Raw genomic sequence first — 19,572 nt, forward strand, 5'->3', positions numbered from 1 at the left:
CAAGATTGAATTAACTACAAACAAGGCGATATAATTCTGTTCTGTTGTTATATATTTAATTGAATGCACTCATAATTCGTAACACAAGATTGAATTAACTACAAACAAGGCGATATAATTCTGTTCTATTGTTTTATGTTTAATTGAATGCACTCATAATTAAGGTTATCATGAGAAGAAATTCTATAGGAGGATATGGAATCTAAAATAACAGGACATTGCTGAAAAAAGGAGGATTTTTTTAAAATTTGGTATGAATAAAATTAAAGATAAGAACAATGACTCACCTTAGTTTTCTCACTAGTTGCTGGATCAGTATTACATCTGTACCCTACTTATCGGTGCAGCCCATTTTGTGCACAAGAGCCTGAAGGGACCAAGGACCAACTTACATCTTGTAACAAATAACTATGGAACTGTTCACAGGACATGTCCTTGAAATTATATTTCACCATGATGATATATCTGACTGTCTCCGTTAGCATGCGATTTCGTTCTTTTGTCCACTGAGCAGATATTAGGGAAAATACTCTCTCAGCACTTCCTTTGTGACTTGGGATAAATAAATAGAATTGACATATTTTTTAAGAATTCTGAGAAAGTTTCAGTGCTCGCAGAATGATTAGAATTGAAGAATTTGCACCATTGTTTAATCTAAAGTTAAATCTTTATCAAAATTAACTTGACTGGCATATTTTTGTACATTGAAGAATAAAATTGATAAAATAGCTTAGAATCATGAATTGTGACATTTTTAGAGTGTAAGAATTCAGTGCATGTCAACAGGTCATCATATTTTGTTTTTTTTTTATGTACTCCAGCTTCAACTATTGAAAGCGGTTAAATTCTTTCATAAGTTTGCACCATTTGTTTGATATTCTATGCATAATATCGCACATTATTCAATATTAATATTAATTCTAGTTGAAATGCGAAATGCCGGACATTTCAATTTTTTTTAAATGCCTGCGGGACAGGCTAAAATGATTAAAGAAAGAAGACTGATGGTAACCCTACTCATGAAGAACTTTCCTTACGTTATGTTACACTGCGCATGTAGTAGGCTACAACCAGGTATTCAGAGTATATTGTGAAATAGACATGTCTTTAACCAGGATTTTCAGATCCTGACAGTAGCACCTGTTAGTCTATACAGAGACTTTTTCAGCCTGACGATATAACGAACGCATACACATTCTATGCTTTGGGAATTGCATGATCTTTACCACTTTAATTTTTTTTTCTGAGTGCGCACCGCACGCAGGCACCATTGTCACTACTGTCCGCCGTGTCACGTGATACTCGAGGTCACATAATGAAGAGACTTCTTGACCTATAGGTCGTGCGAGGTTAAGATTCCAGCACAGCCACTCATCAAGTGTCCTTTGAATGACGTCACGTACAGAGTGAACAGAAGCAAGTCTTTTTTCTCGTGAACTAACCCACATCTTAGTTAATCGTTTTTGTAAGCTAATTACACACCATTTTGTCTACCAAACTATTCACTCCTACGTAACTACTGCAGTAATTGTATGCTGACTGCGGGTGTATCACGTTGCTGATGAACTTATAATTACAGGATAAATTTATGCGGTACTTTCTGCAGCAGAAATGAAAATGAGCGCTATTAGATAATCCAAAAGGGCTTCCCATCAATGTAACGTGGTACTATAGAATTACGGTATATCGGTATCAAAAGATGTAGGTCTACTGCACGAGGACATTCTTGAAATCTACTCTTGGTATAATCAGAGACGAATCGTGTAGGAGTGATTTATATTAATACAGTAGGAGCAAATTCTTCACGTCTCGATTGTTCAAGGTCGAGTTATTATAATGTTATTCTTCCAATGAAAAACTGTAGAAGCCACCCGCTTCTGGATTACATTCAGTGTTGCATTTATTTTCGTATATGTGAATTTTAAGGGGAATGTCGACCGAATGATTTTTTAGGATTCTCTTGTTAGATTCACATTTTGTTTACCGTAAACCGTTCTTCAGAAATTAATTTCAGTGGATGGACTTTATACGGGCAGGTAATCAATAGCTTTCCCGATGTTGATACAAATAAAATTTGTATTTTCCTTGTTACATGGTATTTTTTTTTACTTGGTTATTTAACGACGCTGTATCAACTACTAGGTTATTTAGCGTCGATGGGATTGATGATAGCGAAATGGTATTTGTCAAGATGAGGCCGAGGATTCGCCGTAGATTACCTGACATTCGCCTTACGATTAGGGAAAACCTCGGAAAAACCCAACCAGGTAATCAGCTCAAGCGGTGATCGAACCCGCGCCCGAGCGCAACTCCGAATCGCCATACATGGTACTTCTCAAATAAGGGCAAATAGATAGTATAGACACAATTTTTGCCTAGGGTTTTGCCTAAAATGAAGCATTTTTATTTCCTGACGCTTTTTTTTTTCTTCCGAGAAGCATATGTTAGGAAAGTTTTCAATATTACAGAGTGGAAGAATGTTATCGTAAAAGAGAGTGGATATTTATGTATCATCATCACCAATATCTATTGCCAAAAACTGAGCCCTTTGACCCTTCACCAATCGAGTAGTGGTTATAAATCAGCATTTCAAGTAGCAGGGGTTTTGGTTATGTGCTCAACATGATGCTGGGCCACCGTTTAAGGGGGGGGGACGTAGGCAAAGAAACGATCAATCACCAGTTATTTTACTATTAATTCAGTTTTCATTATAGAGAGTTGCAATTTGTCATGAACATTATAAGTGATCTATGTACTGATTTTTTTCAGGTCACTTTTTCAACATACAGAGTACTTCTGGGGCTATTACATTTTTAATACATTTAGTCTCGAAAAAGCTGAAAGTTCAAATTTATAAAACAGTTATATTACCGGTTGTTCTGTATGATTGTGAAACTTGGACTCTCACTTTGAGGAGGAACAGAGGTTAAGGGTATTCGAGAATAAAAGGGGCTAAGAAGGATGAAGTTACTGGAGAATGGAGAAAACTACACAACGCAGAATTGCACGCATTGTATTCTTCACCTTACACAATGAGCAACATTAAATCCAGACGTTTGAGATGTGCAGGGCATGTAGCACGTATGGGCGAATCTAGAAATGCATATAGAGCGTCAGTTGGAAGACCTGAGAGGAAAAGACCTTTGGGGAGGCCAAGGTTTAGATGAGAGAATAATATTAAAATAGATTTGAGGGAGGTGGTATATGATGGTAGGGGCTGGATTAATCTCGCTCAGGATAGAGACTGATGGTGCGCATATGTGAGTGCGGGATTCAACCTCCGGGTTCCTTGAAAGCCATTTGTAAGTAAGTTTAATAACTCAGGTACAGTTTTTTTATAAAACTATTTAAGGTACAGACTTGAAATTTTTATACAGTTTCCTCTTAGCTATGTAAATGGTTGGGAAAATGTTTATTATACACACATGTTAAAATATATATTTAGGTTTGACAAAAATAACTCTTAGAAGCAATGCTGGTTACTGAAAAAACAATTACTTCTAAGCATGCTATTAAAATATTCTTGCATAAATATATACATCTTGCTTACATTAACTTGTGTGCAAAATTTCATTACTGTAGTACGAGTAGTTTGGAGAAAAATGTATTTAATTACAAATGGCTTTTAGAGAACCCAGAAGTTCATTGCCGCCCTCACATAAGCCCGCTATCGGCCCTTATCCTGAGCATGATACCATTACCATCATATCCCACCTACCTCAAATCTATTTTAATATTATCCTCCCATCTACGTCTCGGCCTCACCAAAGATCTTTTTCTCTCTGGCCTACCAACTAACACTCTATATGCATTTCTGGATTAGCACATACGTGCTACATGCCCTGCTCATCTCAAACGTCTGGATTTAATGTTCCTAATTATGACAGGGGAAGCATACAATGCGTGCAGTTCTGTGTTGTGTAACTTTCTCCATTCCCTTGAAACTTCATTCCTGTTAGCTCCAAATATTTTCCTAAGCACCTTATTCTCAGATATCCTTAACCCCTGTTCGTTTCTCAAAGTGAGAGTCCAAGTTTCACAACCATAGGCTATAGAACAATCGGTAATATAACCGTTTTATAAATTCTAACTTTTTTGAGAGCAGACTGGATGACAAAAGTTTCTCAACCAAATAATAACAGGCATCCTAAACATGAAAAATTTAAGTTTCGATAAAATGACTTTAAAGTCTACTTATATATTTACAAAACCGTAGGCCTATTTATTTAGGTTGGCATTTCAATTTTAAAGAGCACTTCTAGATGGATTTAGGACCTAAATTTTTGGGAGGTTATTAAATAAACCTAAAACTATCTAATAAGGCTAAAATTAAAGATTTTTTTATATAATTTTGCCTACATCTACCATAAAGTAACACAGAATGAATAAAACAAGGGTGACACATTTATGTCTTCTATACGACAAAAAGTTAAATCTCTAATTTCCGAACATAAACAGGCCCTCTGAATTTACAACCAAAAATGCTATCACTTGAATATTTTGTTTATTATTATTATTATTATTATTATTATTATTATTATTATCATCATCATCATAATCGCCATCACCTTCATTAATATTATTGTCTTTGTATTATCAATGGCATTAGCTGAAAGTTTTACTTAAATTAGTTTTTAAAATACCCTCTCATCTATTTATGATCCAATTAGGGTAAACTGTATAGTGATTGACCACTTAAGCTAATGAATAATAAAACAATGAAATAGCGGAAAACAGTGATAACTTATTGAGAGAATTTTAAAGGCATTGGGTCAAGTGAAGATTCAGAAACAAATCAAAATCAATAAACAAAAGAAAAAATAAAATTTTAATGCAAAGATAAATTAAATAAACACAACAAGTCCACTTTTACAGTTATTGACCGTCTACTGCACAGTTATTGACCACACGCTTATTAGTGATTGACTGTCTACTGCACAGTTATTGACCACACGCTTATTAGTGATTGACCGTCTACTGCACAGTTATTGAATACTCATTTATTAGTGATTGAACAACACATTTTCACAATTTTCACTTTTTTCTTGTCTGTTTCGTTTCTCTTCTTCTGATCTTTTTCATTAAGAACTATTCGCCACCGGCGTAGCTCTGTCGGCAAAGGTGTTTGCCTGCCGATCCGAAGTTTCGTTCGGGCGCGGGTTCAATTCCCGCTTAGGCTGATTACCTGGTTGGGTTTTTCCGAGGTTTTGCCCAACCGTAAGGCAAATTTCAGGTAATCTATGACGAATCCTCGGCCTCACCTCGCCAAATACAATCTCGCTATCATCAATCCCATCGACGCTAAATAACCTCGTAGTTGATACAGTGTCGTTAAATAACCAAGTTAAAAAAAATAAGAAAAGAACTCTTCTCGCTTCCTTTTCTTTCATTTCTTATTCGCTTCCTTTCTTCTCTTGCCTCTTCTTCCATTTTTCTCTTTTGTGCCTTATCAGAAGCAAGTGTGTGTCATTTCTCTGATGTTATTACAAATGGCTTCACCCAGCACTGGACGAGGACCAAAGAACACTTTTCCTTCAACGGGATATTTGTTTCTGGACGCTAAGGTTGCTTTTAGGACACCAAACTTCTTGGCAGCTTCATTTAAATCAAATCCACTGCGGACAGGTTCTGTAGCGTTTCGTAAAGCTTCCCCTGTATAATGCACTTTACGTGGCTTAGGCATTATAATATAGTATCAGTCCTGTAAAAATCCCCATCATTTAACCGATAACATATATAGAATTGAAGCACATTGGTCATTATTCTAACAAATAATTTATGAACGACCAATCACTGTAGTTTGCGGACATACACTTTATAGTGATTGACCACGGGGCATTTTTATGTCATATAAAAACTTTTACAAAATAATATTCTGTGGACGGAAACCTTATACCTTTTCTCACACTGTGAGTGTAAAAACGAGCACCAGAATTTATGTATCCTTTGCAGAATAAATAAATTATTGTGTGCATTGTTCTTAGCAATTTCTCTAGTTACTTACACTTGTTTAAGTTCAGTTGCATTTCCAATCGATTTCAGTCCTCTCAGACAACAGACACTAACTCACTAACCACAAATAAGGGTTGTTACTAGAGGTATATGCAGCAAAAAGTGAAATCACGATCGTGGTTTATTCACAATATACTTGAAAAAAGGAACCGGTCAATCACCGTATACTGGTCAATAACTACCTAGTTTACCCTATATCGTCAGTCGATGGCTTCTCTCCAAAGAGACGAAGATTCGATCTCCGAGAGATACTTTGAGATTTGTGGTAGACAAAGATATTTTGTGACGAATTTCCTCCTGATACTTTTGTCTTTTCCGTTGTCATTCATTAATATCCCCATTATTGCCAAATCACCAAATCGTCTTTGAATAATCTCTTTTAGTTATGTTTAATCCTTTGCCTTCCATTCATATGTGTCTATTGATAAAGCTAACTAATGCAATACTCTGAATTAGTGTCCACACCTGTGGAGTAACGTTCAGCGCATCTGGCTGCGAAACCAGGTGGCCCGGGTTCGAATCCCGGTCGGGGCAAGTTACCTGGTTGAGGTTTTTTCCGGGGTTTTCCCTCAATCCAATACGAGCTAATGCTGGGTAAATTTCGGTGTTGGACCCCGGACTCATTTCACCGGCATTATCACCTTCATATCATTCAGACGCTAAATAACCTAGATGTTGATACAGCGTCGTAAAATAACCGAATAAAATAAAATAAAACTCTGAATTAGTCGTTTTATGTAATGATAGTGAACGGACTTAACTAAGCGCTTTTTTTTTTTGTTTGTTTGTTTCAGCCTACAAGTCCACCTGTGGGTGGTGCTCCGGCAGACACCGAGGGTATTGTCAAATTCGGATGGATAAAAGGCGTGTTGGTACGCAACCTCCTGAACATATGGGGTGTTATGCTGTTTCTTCGCCTGTCCTGGGTAGTTGCCCAGGCTGGCATATGTAAGTTTCATTTCCATTTTTAATTAATCCATATTCTTAGTATAGAAGGATGTATGAATTCTATTACTTTTATTTTTTAACAAAAAGACATTAAACACGCAATAGATCGTTTTGTGGCTTTTATCGACACACTGACTTTGAGCTCTTCCAAATATCTAGCCTAGATAATTTACTGAAATGTTAATTCATAACATATACACAGATGTTACAAATTGTGTAGTCAGCGTTCTGTTTAAGCTCTCAAGATATTATATAGTCACATCAACTGCACGTCCATTTGGAACAAACTCCCTGTGAATCACACCTCCAAAATTCCACCAGACACATAACATTAGTGTGGGACCAAACCGATTTTGTTTAACGACGACTTTGGCAGGCTAACGGGGATCGAGCCACGGCTTTGATATGTCAAGAGTTGCAGTAATATACCCATTTTTCATCACATGTGACAGTTCTCCTGGTAAATCAATCATCCACAGGATTAGCGATAAGCTGACGACAGATATCCATTCTGCATTGACATTGTTCAGATGTCAATTCATGAAGTATATATAGATCTACAACTTCTGTATGAATTCCTAAGCGTCATAATGTGGCGATATATTGTATCTTTTAAAGTAGAGCTGGGGACAGAGCGAGTAGAACTGTTGAGTAACTCTGTTCTATCGGTTTATGTGCTTGGCAGCGGAGACAGAAGTTAGTCGGTTAACCGTAGCCGTTACCGATCAGTTCAAACGTTCGAACAGAGTTCACGTGTTTCACTTAGTTCTACCCTAGATTATATATACCCAGATAGCTCGGGCTTATAAGCTTTGACGGTAACAACTTTTGTCAGGTTTACTATGCTGCCATCTAATTGTTACATAAGAAGTCACGTCATAATTCCCATTTGAATTGCATTAGCGACTGTACTGCCATCTCGTGTTCGTTTACGGCGGACGAGTGGCTATCCTGGCGGTTGTTCTCTTCCAAGTGATGCCGATTTTAACATAGGGATGAGCTTTCTGTTACATATATGATCTAGGGTTCTACCAGACAACAACGTAGATACTATTGTATTTAAATATTTTCTGCTGCAGGACAAATTAGTTCTTTATCCCCAAGGCAGGCTGAAACTCTAGTATTGAAGAGTTCATCCTATTATATTACCTGTCAAGTGGGCCTAATGGACACTGCCAGTCTGAACATATTATTCTACATAATAATAATAATAATAATAATAATAATAATAATAATAATAATAATAATAATAATAAAGTTCAGGATAACAGAAGGTTTGGAATTGAACGGGTTACATCAGCTCCTTGTTTACGCGGATGACGTGACTATATTAGGAGAAAATCCACAAAGTAGTCTGCCTGGTTGGCAGAGTTGGTATAGCGCTGGCCTTCTATGTCCGAGGTTGCGGGTTCGATCCCGAGCCAGGTCGATGGTATTTAAGTGTGCTTAAATGCGACAGGCTCATGTCAATAGATTTACTGGCATGTAAAAGAACTCTTGCAGGACAAAATTCCGGCACACCGGCGACGCTGATATAACCTCGGCAGTTGCGAGCGTCGTTAAATAAAATATAATTTGAATTTCCACAAATTATTAGAGAAAATATGGGAATTTTACTTGAAGCAAGTAAAGAAATAGGTTGAAGGTAAATTCCGAAAAGGCAAAGTATATGATTATGTCTCGTGACCAGAATATTGTACGAAATGGAAATATAAAAGTTGGAAATTTATCCTTTGAAGAGGTGGAAAATTTCAAGTATCTTGGAGCAACAGTAACAAATATAAATGATACTCGGGAGGAAATTAAACGCAGAATAAATATAGGAAATGCGTTTTATTATTCGGTTGAGAAGCTTTTATCATCCAGTCTGCTCTCAAAAAAAGCTGAAAGTTAGAATTTATAAAACACTAAATTATATTATCGGTTCTCCTATATGGTTGTGAAACTTGGACTGTCACTTTGAGAGAGGAACAGAGGTTGAAGGTGTTTGAGAATAAGATTCTTAGGAAATATTTGGGGCTAAGAGGGATGAAGTTACAGGAGAATGGAGAAAGTTACATAACGCAAAACTGTATGCATTTTATTCTTCACTTGACATAATTAGGAACATTAAATCCAGCCGTTTCAGATAGGAAGTGCATGTAGCACGTATGGGCATATAGAGAAATGCATATAGAGTGTTAGTTGGGAGGCCGGAGGGAATAAGACCTTTGGGGAGGCTGAAACGTAGATGGAAGGATAATATTGAAATGTATTTGAGGGAGGTGGGATATGATTGTAGACTGGATTAACCTTGCTCAGGATAGGGACCAATGGCGGGTTCATGTGAGAGGGGCAATGAACCTCCGGGTTCCTTAAAAGCCTAAAGTATTATTATTATTATTATTATTATTATTATTATTATTATTATTATTATTATTATTATTATTATTATTATTATTATTAGAATGTTGAAAACTATAGAGGGATTAGTATCCTCAACACATGTTATAAGATATTTAGTAGGATTTTAAATGAAAAATAAAAAAAAAAACATGCTGAAACTTTCCTTCTGGAGTGTCAAAATGGCTTTAGAAAAGGAAGATCATGTGTAGATCCATTATTTAGTATCAAACTATTGTTAGAAAAAAGAAGACAATTTAATTTAGAAACCCATATAGCTTTTATTGATTTTGTGAAAGCGTTTGATGAAGTCCGAAGAGACCTTTTATTCGACATATTACAAGATAAAAATATTCCAAATTTGCTATTACAAAATATAATAGAAATCTACACAGACAGCAAAATAAGTGCCAAAATAAATAACTGTATATCCGAAAGAAAATTAGTTAATAATGGAGTTCGACAAGGTTGTCCACTATCACCAACTTTATTTAATATCTATATAAATGAAATTATTTTAAAATGGAACCAAAGCTACACATCAGGAATCAAAATAACCAGTGCTCTAACATTAAATACCTTACTCTATGCCGATGATCAAGTCATAATTTCCAATTCAGAGGATAATTTACAAAGAGGATTGTATACATTAAATAAAATATTAAAAGATTTTGGGATGGAAATTTCAGCACAAAAATCAAATGTAATGGCATTTTTAGGACAAGACCCAGTCAGAAGTAAGATAATACACAATAACCAATGCCTCGAACAAGTGCAAAACTTCAATTATCTGGGTTGTGAAATATCTTATCAAAATGAAAAAGATGTGAACAAGAAAATTACCAAATTTACACAAATTCTAGGAATAATAAACAATACATTAAAAGCTAAATTAGTACAAAAATCTACAAGAATAAAAAAATATAATACACTAGCATTACCCTCTCTTTTATACGGAAGCGAGATTTGGACATTAAAGAAAAAAGACATGAACAGAATCAAAGCAACGGAAATGAAATTTTTCAGAAGGACAGCAGGATATACTCTTTTAGACCGAAAAAGGAATGAAGAAATTTTAGAACAATTAGAAGTAGAGTCAGTAAAAGAAAAAATCAGCAGATACAAATTCAATTGGCTAGATCATGTAAGAAGAATGGAAAATTCAAGAATCCCAAAAATTATGATGCAATATAAACCTAGAGGACATCGACCAGGAAGACCTTTAAGAAGACTGCTAGATGGGGCCGAAACAGGTCTAGAGAGGCCTAATTCGTGAAGGATGATGATGATGATGATGATTATTATTATTATTATTATTATTATTATTATTATTATTATATTAGAGTGATTAATATTGGAATATGTTAAAAAAGGAAGTGCATTATATTTTTTCTATTTGTGTTTATTGGATTTGTGTTACCGTACCTTATCAGTCATCATTTTATTTGTATTTATTTCTACGAATAATGTTACCTAATTACTTTAATTTAGCAATAATATTATTCTTCACCAAAGAGAACATGGTTGTATGCAAGGCTAGTAACGTTATAAAATAAATAAACATTATGTTCTTCAGTTCAAGATTCCACGTTTTATTGATTATTTTATTCGCTGTCCGTAATAGTAAGTAATTCTGTTTGTTATTTTTAAGTGCTTTAGGCAGCGCTTCATGGAGCCCGTTTCTTTCTATCTTCGTTTTTATTTAACTGCAGCGTTTAACATTTACCTCACATGTTAATTTATTATGTTAGTATTATAAATTATTTTATAAATTGTATTTCATCTGTCATATCGTCGTTGTTCCTGCAATAACTCCTATGTGACATATTTATCGATTTTTAGATTTTTGCTCTATTAAATGACTTAAATATGATACAGAAAATAATAAAATCTGCTATATGTAATTATATTTCTTTGTTTCGAAAATGTAAAAATTCACAGTCTCCTATGTACGGCTGCCATAGGATGAATAAATGCGTTTTTTCTTCCTACTGAAAAATGTTATATTTTGCACATAGGAGTTATTGCAGGAACAACGACGATATATAACAACACTGAAGGTTAAATAGACCTTTCATATAAAATAACTCCGCAAATAATTGTAATCACGCAAATAAAATTTGCAACCGCCATTTTGCAATGAAGAGAAGCACTTTTTTCTCGTGAATTGGCAAAGCGAAAGCGCTTTACTATAACGCTTGTAAAACACTCAATCTATCTAAATTTTAAATCTGCAGCCACAAATTTGTACTCGGTGCTGTACTCGGATCAACCGAGTAATGACGTCACAATAACTGTTCCGAATCGAACCGCTCCGTCCCCAGCCCTATTTTGAAGCACCAAGCTCTTCTGATAACGTACGAGTACTTTTTTTTTTTTTTTTTTTTTTTTTTTGTAGATTTTCTTCCAAAACTCTCCGTGTATTCTAAACCTTTCATACTTTAGTTCTTCTACACCCCTTTTTAAGTGATTTTAGCCGCCCATAACACGAACCATTTGTGGTTAAGCAACGCTGCCTAGTTGTGATGTTAAGGCTCAGTCGCTATTGGTTACTGTACTAAGTTAATGTCTTTTGAAGGACAGTTAAAAAATGAAATGTAGACATTAAAGTCGTTCACTAGATGATAAATGGACTGAACTGTTGCGAAATACCTAAAACGTATAATGGGAAAGTATGTCAACTTCGTGACATAATGTTTTCTTTCCTTTTAAATTAACTGTAGTTAATGGTTGTTTGTATATTGTAGTAATGGTATTAGTTTATACTAATCAGTAAGAAAAGTTATCGTAGTGGCTGTTATTATGCTGGTAAGTAACTGAGCGTAAACCGACATTCATTGGCTGTCTTAATTTGATTGCTTGCAATGCTGTAGTTTAAAGAAATATAAACAATTTTATGTGCGTAGTAGGCCTATCACAAGAATTGTTACTGCTGTGTGGTTGAAGAATCCAACTACTGTATACAGAGTGATTCACGAGGAAAGATAAAAAATTTAGGATGTGAATTCTGAAGTCATTCTGAATCAAAAAGTTCATATGAATATGGGTCCGTTTTCGAACGGTTACGGAGATATGGATCTTTGATTTCACAAAAACTTGTGAGATTCCATTGTACTAATTCGCATTTAGAAACAGATAACGGACAAATTTAAAGTTTATATTCACGTATGCAAACATACATACCTAATATTCTAGACGTCGGGGTCGATGTTTTCGCACATTTTCAAAGGTACCTCCTCCTGCTTCAATGCATTGCTGCGCTTGGGCGTGAATCGCGCTCGTCGCTCGGGAGAGTTGCTCGTGGCTGTTCTTCATGCCACATCCAAAATACGGTCGATTAGCGCCTCTCTCGTTTCCCCCTTCCTTTGCTATACCAAGTCTTTCATCCAACCCCATAGACAGTAAATACTCTTCAATATGGCACCCTTCTGTTCGGAAAGCGTCCTTCACATTCAGCGACGGCACTCAAGGAACTTCCATCGCACAAACCATAAACATACACAATATCGGCGTATTCTGTAGTCGAAAATTTATAAGGCATCTTGAAAAACACAACTTAACACTTCCGATATCTGTATCTGTATAACTACTATACCATAGATAGCTGACTGAACTGCTGTGAACTGATAAGTGATAGTGTCTTTGTGTTATGTGCTGGTTCTGTGTCATTACATCAGACAAGGGCAGGCGATTGGACATATGTAATGCTCCACCACCCTGTTTGTTTCTCTTATCTACATCGCTAACAGTGCAGATTCCAATGTTACGTCATTCATTGCGATCGGTCACCTTGTCTCACGTTCTCACACCAGCAGGATATGGTAACGTCTGGTTCACTTTGGGGCGAGACGTTTTACCAAAAAAATGCATCTAGCCCCGCCATCGTTCGAAAACGGACCTATGTTCATATGAACTTTTTCACTCAAAATGGCCTAAGATATCGTATCCTAAATTTTTTACTTTTCCTCGTGAATCACCCTGTATATTCTGAAGCTAATAACTTCGGTGTTATCAATAACTGATATATCGATGTAATGATCTAATTGGAAAATGTTTCCGTTTTAGGGCAAGGAATGGTGTTGATTCTTGCAACCAGTATAGTGACAACAATTACTGCCCTGTCCATGTCGGCTATCAGTACAAATGGTGTTATAAAAGGAGGTAAGGAAATTACATTGTGAATTATTCTTGAGGTACCGTAGATAATTACTTCTTGTTGTTCTTTAATATGTTGGTAAATTTTAGAAAGTTAAGAATAAGGTTTAACTTCATAAGGAAAATGGCTAGTACTTGGAACTTTACATTACTTCATAGTGTGAAATACTGAACATAATAAAAAAGAAACGTCTTTGCATATCGGGCTTCAATGTCCCGAATGAATTCCTGCTCTTTGATTCCTAAAGATTTATTAGGATTTCACCAGTTAGGAACTTTATTACTTACTTGTGGTTTGCATATTTAGTGTTGCCAACTCGATTCTTAAAAACCGCAATGAACAATGCAGAAATCGCTAAATTGTTATATTGTCAATGTAAAGTGAAATTATTTTCCTGCTGTGAGTGCTAAAAAATCCCTCTAAATGTCTATATTAGCACTACAAATTTAATAAATTTTACCCGCTAAACTAAGACAGAAAAATGCCAGATATAGCGGGAAAACCGCTGAATTGGCAACACTGTTAATTTAATTCTTGTGGACAGGTCGGAAAGTGGGACAAATTAGATCTTCCGATCATTCTTAAGTCACCATAAAAAATGTATAATGTATTTCCCGACGATGAAAAAGAAGGGTACATTGTATTCGAGGTAAGGAATATTTTGGACTCTTCAAGTGGAAGTAAGATTAAAGTTGTTATAGATGCAGAATATGCCATTATTTTCTAAAGAAAGTTTCTGAGCGTAGCAGCCCATATTGAAATTCCACAAGGTACAGTATTAGGACCAATCTTATTTATAATATATATTAATAATTTGTTCAAAATTGATCTAAAGAAATATAGTGGTAATATATTTTCTTTTGCAGATGATACTGTACTAACATTATTGGGGAAAATTGAGATAACACTTAATTAAATGCTAGGAATGGAATTAACGTAGTGAAAAATTGGCTTGACTCTAATATCCTGTTCTTAAATACTAATAAAAGTGCCTATATTCCATTTTCTTTAACAACGAAAGGTTTACCTCCACCTATGAATAATTATCACTTAGTAATACATAATATTTCATGTAATGAATTAACAAATAATTATTGTAATTGTCCACATCTAACACCTTCCACCCAAGTCAAATATTTAGGAATTATTATTGATCAGCATTTACGTTGGGATAAACTGATTTTATGTGTACAAGTATAAGAAAGACATTTTATAAATTCATAATACCTACTTCGAAATTTTATCAGTAAGGAAGCATTGAGAATAATATTTTTAGCTTTAGTACAATCATTAATACAATATGGTATAATAAATTGTGGTGAAGTATCATCATCTGTACTTAATCCATTAATTTATTACACAGAAGATTAATAAAAATTTGTCTAATCAAAAATATGAATTACCCAACAAATGTAATTTATACAGATTTTGAAGTATTAACTATTGACGAAATTGATGAAAATAGTTTACTGACTTACTACCATAGAAATCAAATAAAACATAAATCTAATCGACATGAATATCGTACTCGAAGACAAAAGTCTACTTTCCCATTAATTGAGCCTAAATGTCATACAAGTGCAGCTTTTAAACATGGTACTACTTTAGGCCCAAGACTTTATAATAAAATTACAAACAATTTTCCAAATTTGAAGTATTTTAAAATTGAAGCTTTTAAAAACGAAATTTATAAAATAATTCATGATATATAATATTGACAAATATGTGTATATTTTACCTTTATTTCTGTCGGCTATATTCATGTTTTTATTGAATATCACTGGCTTCTGTCTGATTGTGTTTTTTCCTCTCTTTTTCTCTTTCTTTCGTTTTTTTCTTGTGTGTTATTTATTGGTTTCAATTAAATTACTTACTGTATTTAGTAAACTGCCCTTGTAAATTTTATGTTGTATTGGCTATGACCACACCGTACACGAGCAAGGCTCTTACGGTAGTGGCGAGAAACGTTTTTGTTTTATAATTTTTATTTGTATTCGCTATCTAGCTAGTTAAATAAATAAATAAATAAAATAAATAGAAATGGAGGGACAAGGCCTACCAGCCGACTGTTGGCCTCACGTCTCCATGCATCAGCAGAAGTGAACGATCGTTTATTTTTTTTTTATTTTAATAGGTTATTTTACGACGCTTTATCGACATCTTAGGTTATTTAGCGTCTGAATGAGATGAAGGTGATAATGCCGGTGAAATGAGTCTGGAATCCAGCATCGAAAGTTACCCAGCATTTGCTCATATTGGGTTGAGGGAAAACCCCGGAAAAAACCTCAACCAGGTAACTAGTCCCGACCGGGAATCGAATCCGGGCCACCAGGTTTCGCAGCCAGACGCGCTAACCGTTACTCCACAGGTGTGGACTAAACGATCGTTCAACCAGTAGGGGGCTGTCGTGTGATTAACACAATAGTAACCCAATAAACAGCTCCCCAAATTCATCACCGAGTGGACACTGGTCCCAAATACTGTTCATGAGAAATTCCGAACTAGCGCTCATTCCGCAATGCGAGTCCACGCCTTAGACCACGACGCTACGAAGCATGGCTCATTCTTACACAATAAAATTAACGTTAGACAGGATCATGAACTTCGTAAATATTTATTTATAAGTACTGTAAAATAAGTATTGGTAAATATTATGACTTCAGTCTTTTATAACTCTTTTCTTTACATACTCGTCTTTAAGGTATTTATGCATTATCTTTGCAATTGCAATATTAACTATAATTAGTGTAATAATATCTTTTTTTACTTTCTCTTTAAACGAAATAGGCAGAGAAAGCAAAAATATAATTTATATATTTCCGCGGAAATGTAATTTTTTAGTATCCCACATAACGAAATTGTGGCTTTGGGCGTATTGATTCTGCCTGTCTTTCTGTCTACAGCACAGGCGGGCAAAATGTGTGTTGTAACACATATTATAGTTGGAATCTCCTGGTGGAGGGGCAGAGAAGGCCTGACGGCCTTATATCTACCAGGTTAAATAAATAAATACTCTACTAAAACAAACTCTGTGATCGCCGTGAAGTCAGACTACCCCCCCCCTCCCCAACCAACCCTAGGTATCAGTGCTGTATTTCTTGTTCTCTCCACCTTGTCATTTTTTGTCATACTGGCTGCATCAATTGCTCCTTACATTTTGCCCACCTCTGATCTGTAGGGTCTACAGCGGATTTTGTTGATATTCAGTATCTGTTTATCCGGGAAGGATACACATGAACTATAGGCCTAATCGTTTTAATATAAAAAATTAATAATTCTTTATTTGAAATTAAAAGCACAAAATGTCGATGAACTGGAAATCTTTTCTAACGTTATTTCTTAATTTGTTTCCTGCCTCAGATGAAAAAGTAATGAGATGAGTTGATCATTGTATTCCTAGACTTCTCAGTTTCGGAGAAATTATTATACACTTTTTTTAATTCACTGTTAAATCCATAGCATCTATTAGTGCTTTCTGGTTGTGCTAACTGAAGTAGCTCTACTTTTCGTTGTGAATTTTTTCAGAGTCCGTGAAGTCCCCTCGAAGCTAATTCACTCAGACCTCCAATCACTGCTCTTAGTGAACAATGTTGTGAATGCATAATATGTGAGTGAACTACTTATTATTGACGATTTTAACAAATAGAAAGTTTACAATAGCCTCTGCGTACAATTATTTTATTTACATAAATTAATTACTTGTATTTACGAGTAGTTAAACCGTGTAATGTATAAATCAAGTTAAAAATTTTTCCATTGAAATTATAAATAATGCCTTTTTTTATACAATCCAGAGAACAACAGTTCACCCTTTTTTACTTGGTTATTTAACGACGCTGTATCAACTACGAGGTTATTTAGCGTCTATGGGATTGGTGATAGTGAGATGGTAATTGGCTAGATGAGTCCGAGGATTCGTCATAGATCGCCTGACATTTGCCTTACAGTTTGGGAGAACCTCGGTAATTAGCCCAAACGGGAATCGAACTCACGCCACGCCACGCAACTTCGGATCGGGAGGCAAGCTCTTAGCCGACTGAGCTATGCCCGTGTCCCGACAGTTCATATTAAAAGGTTTCATTTATCGTACGTCTTTTGAATAATAATAATTGAAGAAAATAACTATAAACAGTAATACCGTTTGAAACGCAACGTGACAAAGGAATTGAATTGTTGTGAAATGCATAAAATGTTTGATGAGAAAGTATGTGTCACCTTCTTGATATTCGTCTTTTTATTTATCATTATATGAAATATAAACAAATAGAATTGTTATATATATTATAAAAAATCTATTTCGAAGTGTTCACAGAAATGTTTTCAGTGTCACGAGAAAATGACATTTGTTATGCAGTATGTATTTATCTTTCTCTCTCAGTCTGTCACCGTCTATTCGTCTATATGTCTATCTCTGTTTCCTTCCATTTGTCCGTTTGTCTCTTCCTGCCCCATCAGTCTCCTGCTTGTCTATCTCTCTTTTCTGTGTATATCTGTTTCTCCTAAACTTCTGCAGAAGTTTGTTATATTCAGAATTGAGTCAATTCACGGGAAATGATGTTCGTTACTTTAACTAAAAAAATAACGGGTCTTTATTTTAAAACGTGAAAATCCATACAAAATAACGACCAATTCGACATCTCTTCTAATCATTTCCATTTTATATAGGACTTAAAAACTACTTTTAAAATATCTATGGAGTGATAGAGCGAAGCTCCATAGCGTCAATCTGTAGAGCTAGACAACTTCTTTAAAACCATTGAAAGTGTAGTGTTTGATGTAGCACTCTACTCATAAGGAGAAACGGAATTGAATTTTAGGTCAAAGTTTTTATTTTATTTTTATTTTTCAATATATTGTTTGGTTTTCCCTCTTTAAAATGGTATATCCACATTTGACTATACTCAAATTGTATCGGTTTTCTGAGAAGGGATGCACAAATTTTAAATTTAATGCTCATTCTTTATGCCGCGAAACCAGGTGGCCCGGGTTTGATTCCCGGTCGGGGCAAGTTACCTGGTTGAGGTTTTTTCCGGAGTTTTCCCTCAAATGCGGGGTAACTTTCGGTGCTGGACCCCGGACTCATTTCACTGGCATTATCACCTTCATTCTCATTCAAACGCTAAATAACCTAAGATGTTGATGAAGCGTCGTAAAATAACCTACTAAAATAAAAATATATATATGAATGGGGAAAAAATTATTTCTCACTAAGAAAATAAATTTAAAAAAACCTACTGTTTCAGCATAAAGTCAAGTTATGTGTTCATGAGCTATAAAAATCAGCTGTGTAGCTTCTAGAGTTTTTGAGAAAAAGCTTATTTTGTAAGACATAGTTTAACATCGTGAAAATAGGTAGTTCCGTGTTCCCCTAATAGTAGCATCATAGTTTGTATCAAAATAAAAATACATGTAGTAAATTATTTTACTTAAGAACTTCTACTTTTTGGACACAAAAAGGGCTCAATATTTCTGTCTTGAAACTCCAGGCAGAAAGTAGGTACACCTGCGGAGAAGAGATTATCGTATTCGCTCGAAAATTCCAGAGATACATTTATTGATGTGTGAAGTCTTAACAACGCGAGGGAGAAGATACTCAGATTCTACAGTCTCGGAATAAATCAATTCTTTCATGTGCCCTCAAGGAATAAATGCACAGGTGACGAGTCTGGAGATCTTGGAGGCCAGGGAGTCAGTCCTTCACTTCCGATCCATCTCCTGCCAGACATTATTCCGAGATGTCGCACACCAACAGCGAAGTGAACTGGAGTCCCATCATGTTGGAACAACATAATTTTATGTATCTGTAATTTTATTATACTTCCTTAGCAATTTTGGTAGCACCTCTGCCAAAAAGATCTAATAAGTTTGTGCATTCAGCTTTGGTGGGAGTAGGTAAGGACGAATAACAAAATAATTCACGATAGTACTTGCCGAAGTCAGTGTAAGTATTCTTTCTATTTTTGCTACAATCTATCGCAGTATCATAAAAGTGGTAGAGAACCACTTCAAACACCACACTTTCCAATACTGTTAAAGAACTTTTCTATCTCTGCAGCGACTGATATTACAGAGCT

The 19,572-nt window shown here is 35.2% G+C and overlaps 1 protein-coding gene across 2 annotated transcripts in view; it reads left to right on the forward strand.

Annotated features, from left to right (window-relative positions):
• Ncc69 (sodium chloride cotransporter 69) overlaps nt 1-19,572 on the forward strand; it is a 520,228-nt gene that overhangs the window by 452,343 nt on the left and 48,313 nt on the right. For both annotated transcript variants that reach the window (XM_069823777.1, XM_069823780.1), the window contains exons 3-4: nt 6,807-6,960; nt 13,408-13,503. In XM_069823777.1, coding sequence (XP_069679878.1) covers nt 6,807-6,960; nt 13,408-13,503 — 250 coding nt within the window. The remainder of the gene's footprint in view (nt 1-6,806; nt 6,961-13,407; nt 13,504-19,572) is intronic.

Source organism: Periplaneta americana, chromosome 4 (genome assembly GCF_040183065.1).
Source record: "Periplaneta americana isolate PAMFEO1 chromosome 4, P.americana_PAMFEO1_priV1, whole genome shotgun sequence".
NCBI classification, from domain to species: domain Eukaryota; kingdom Metazoa; phylum Arthropoda; class Insecta; order Blattodea; family Blattidae; genus Periplaneta; species Periplaneta americana.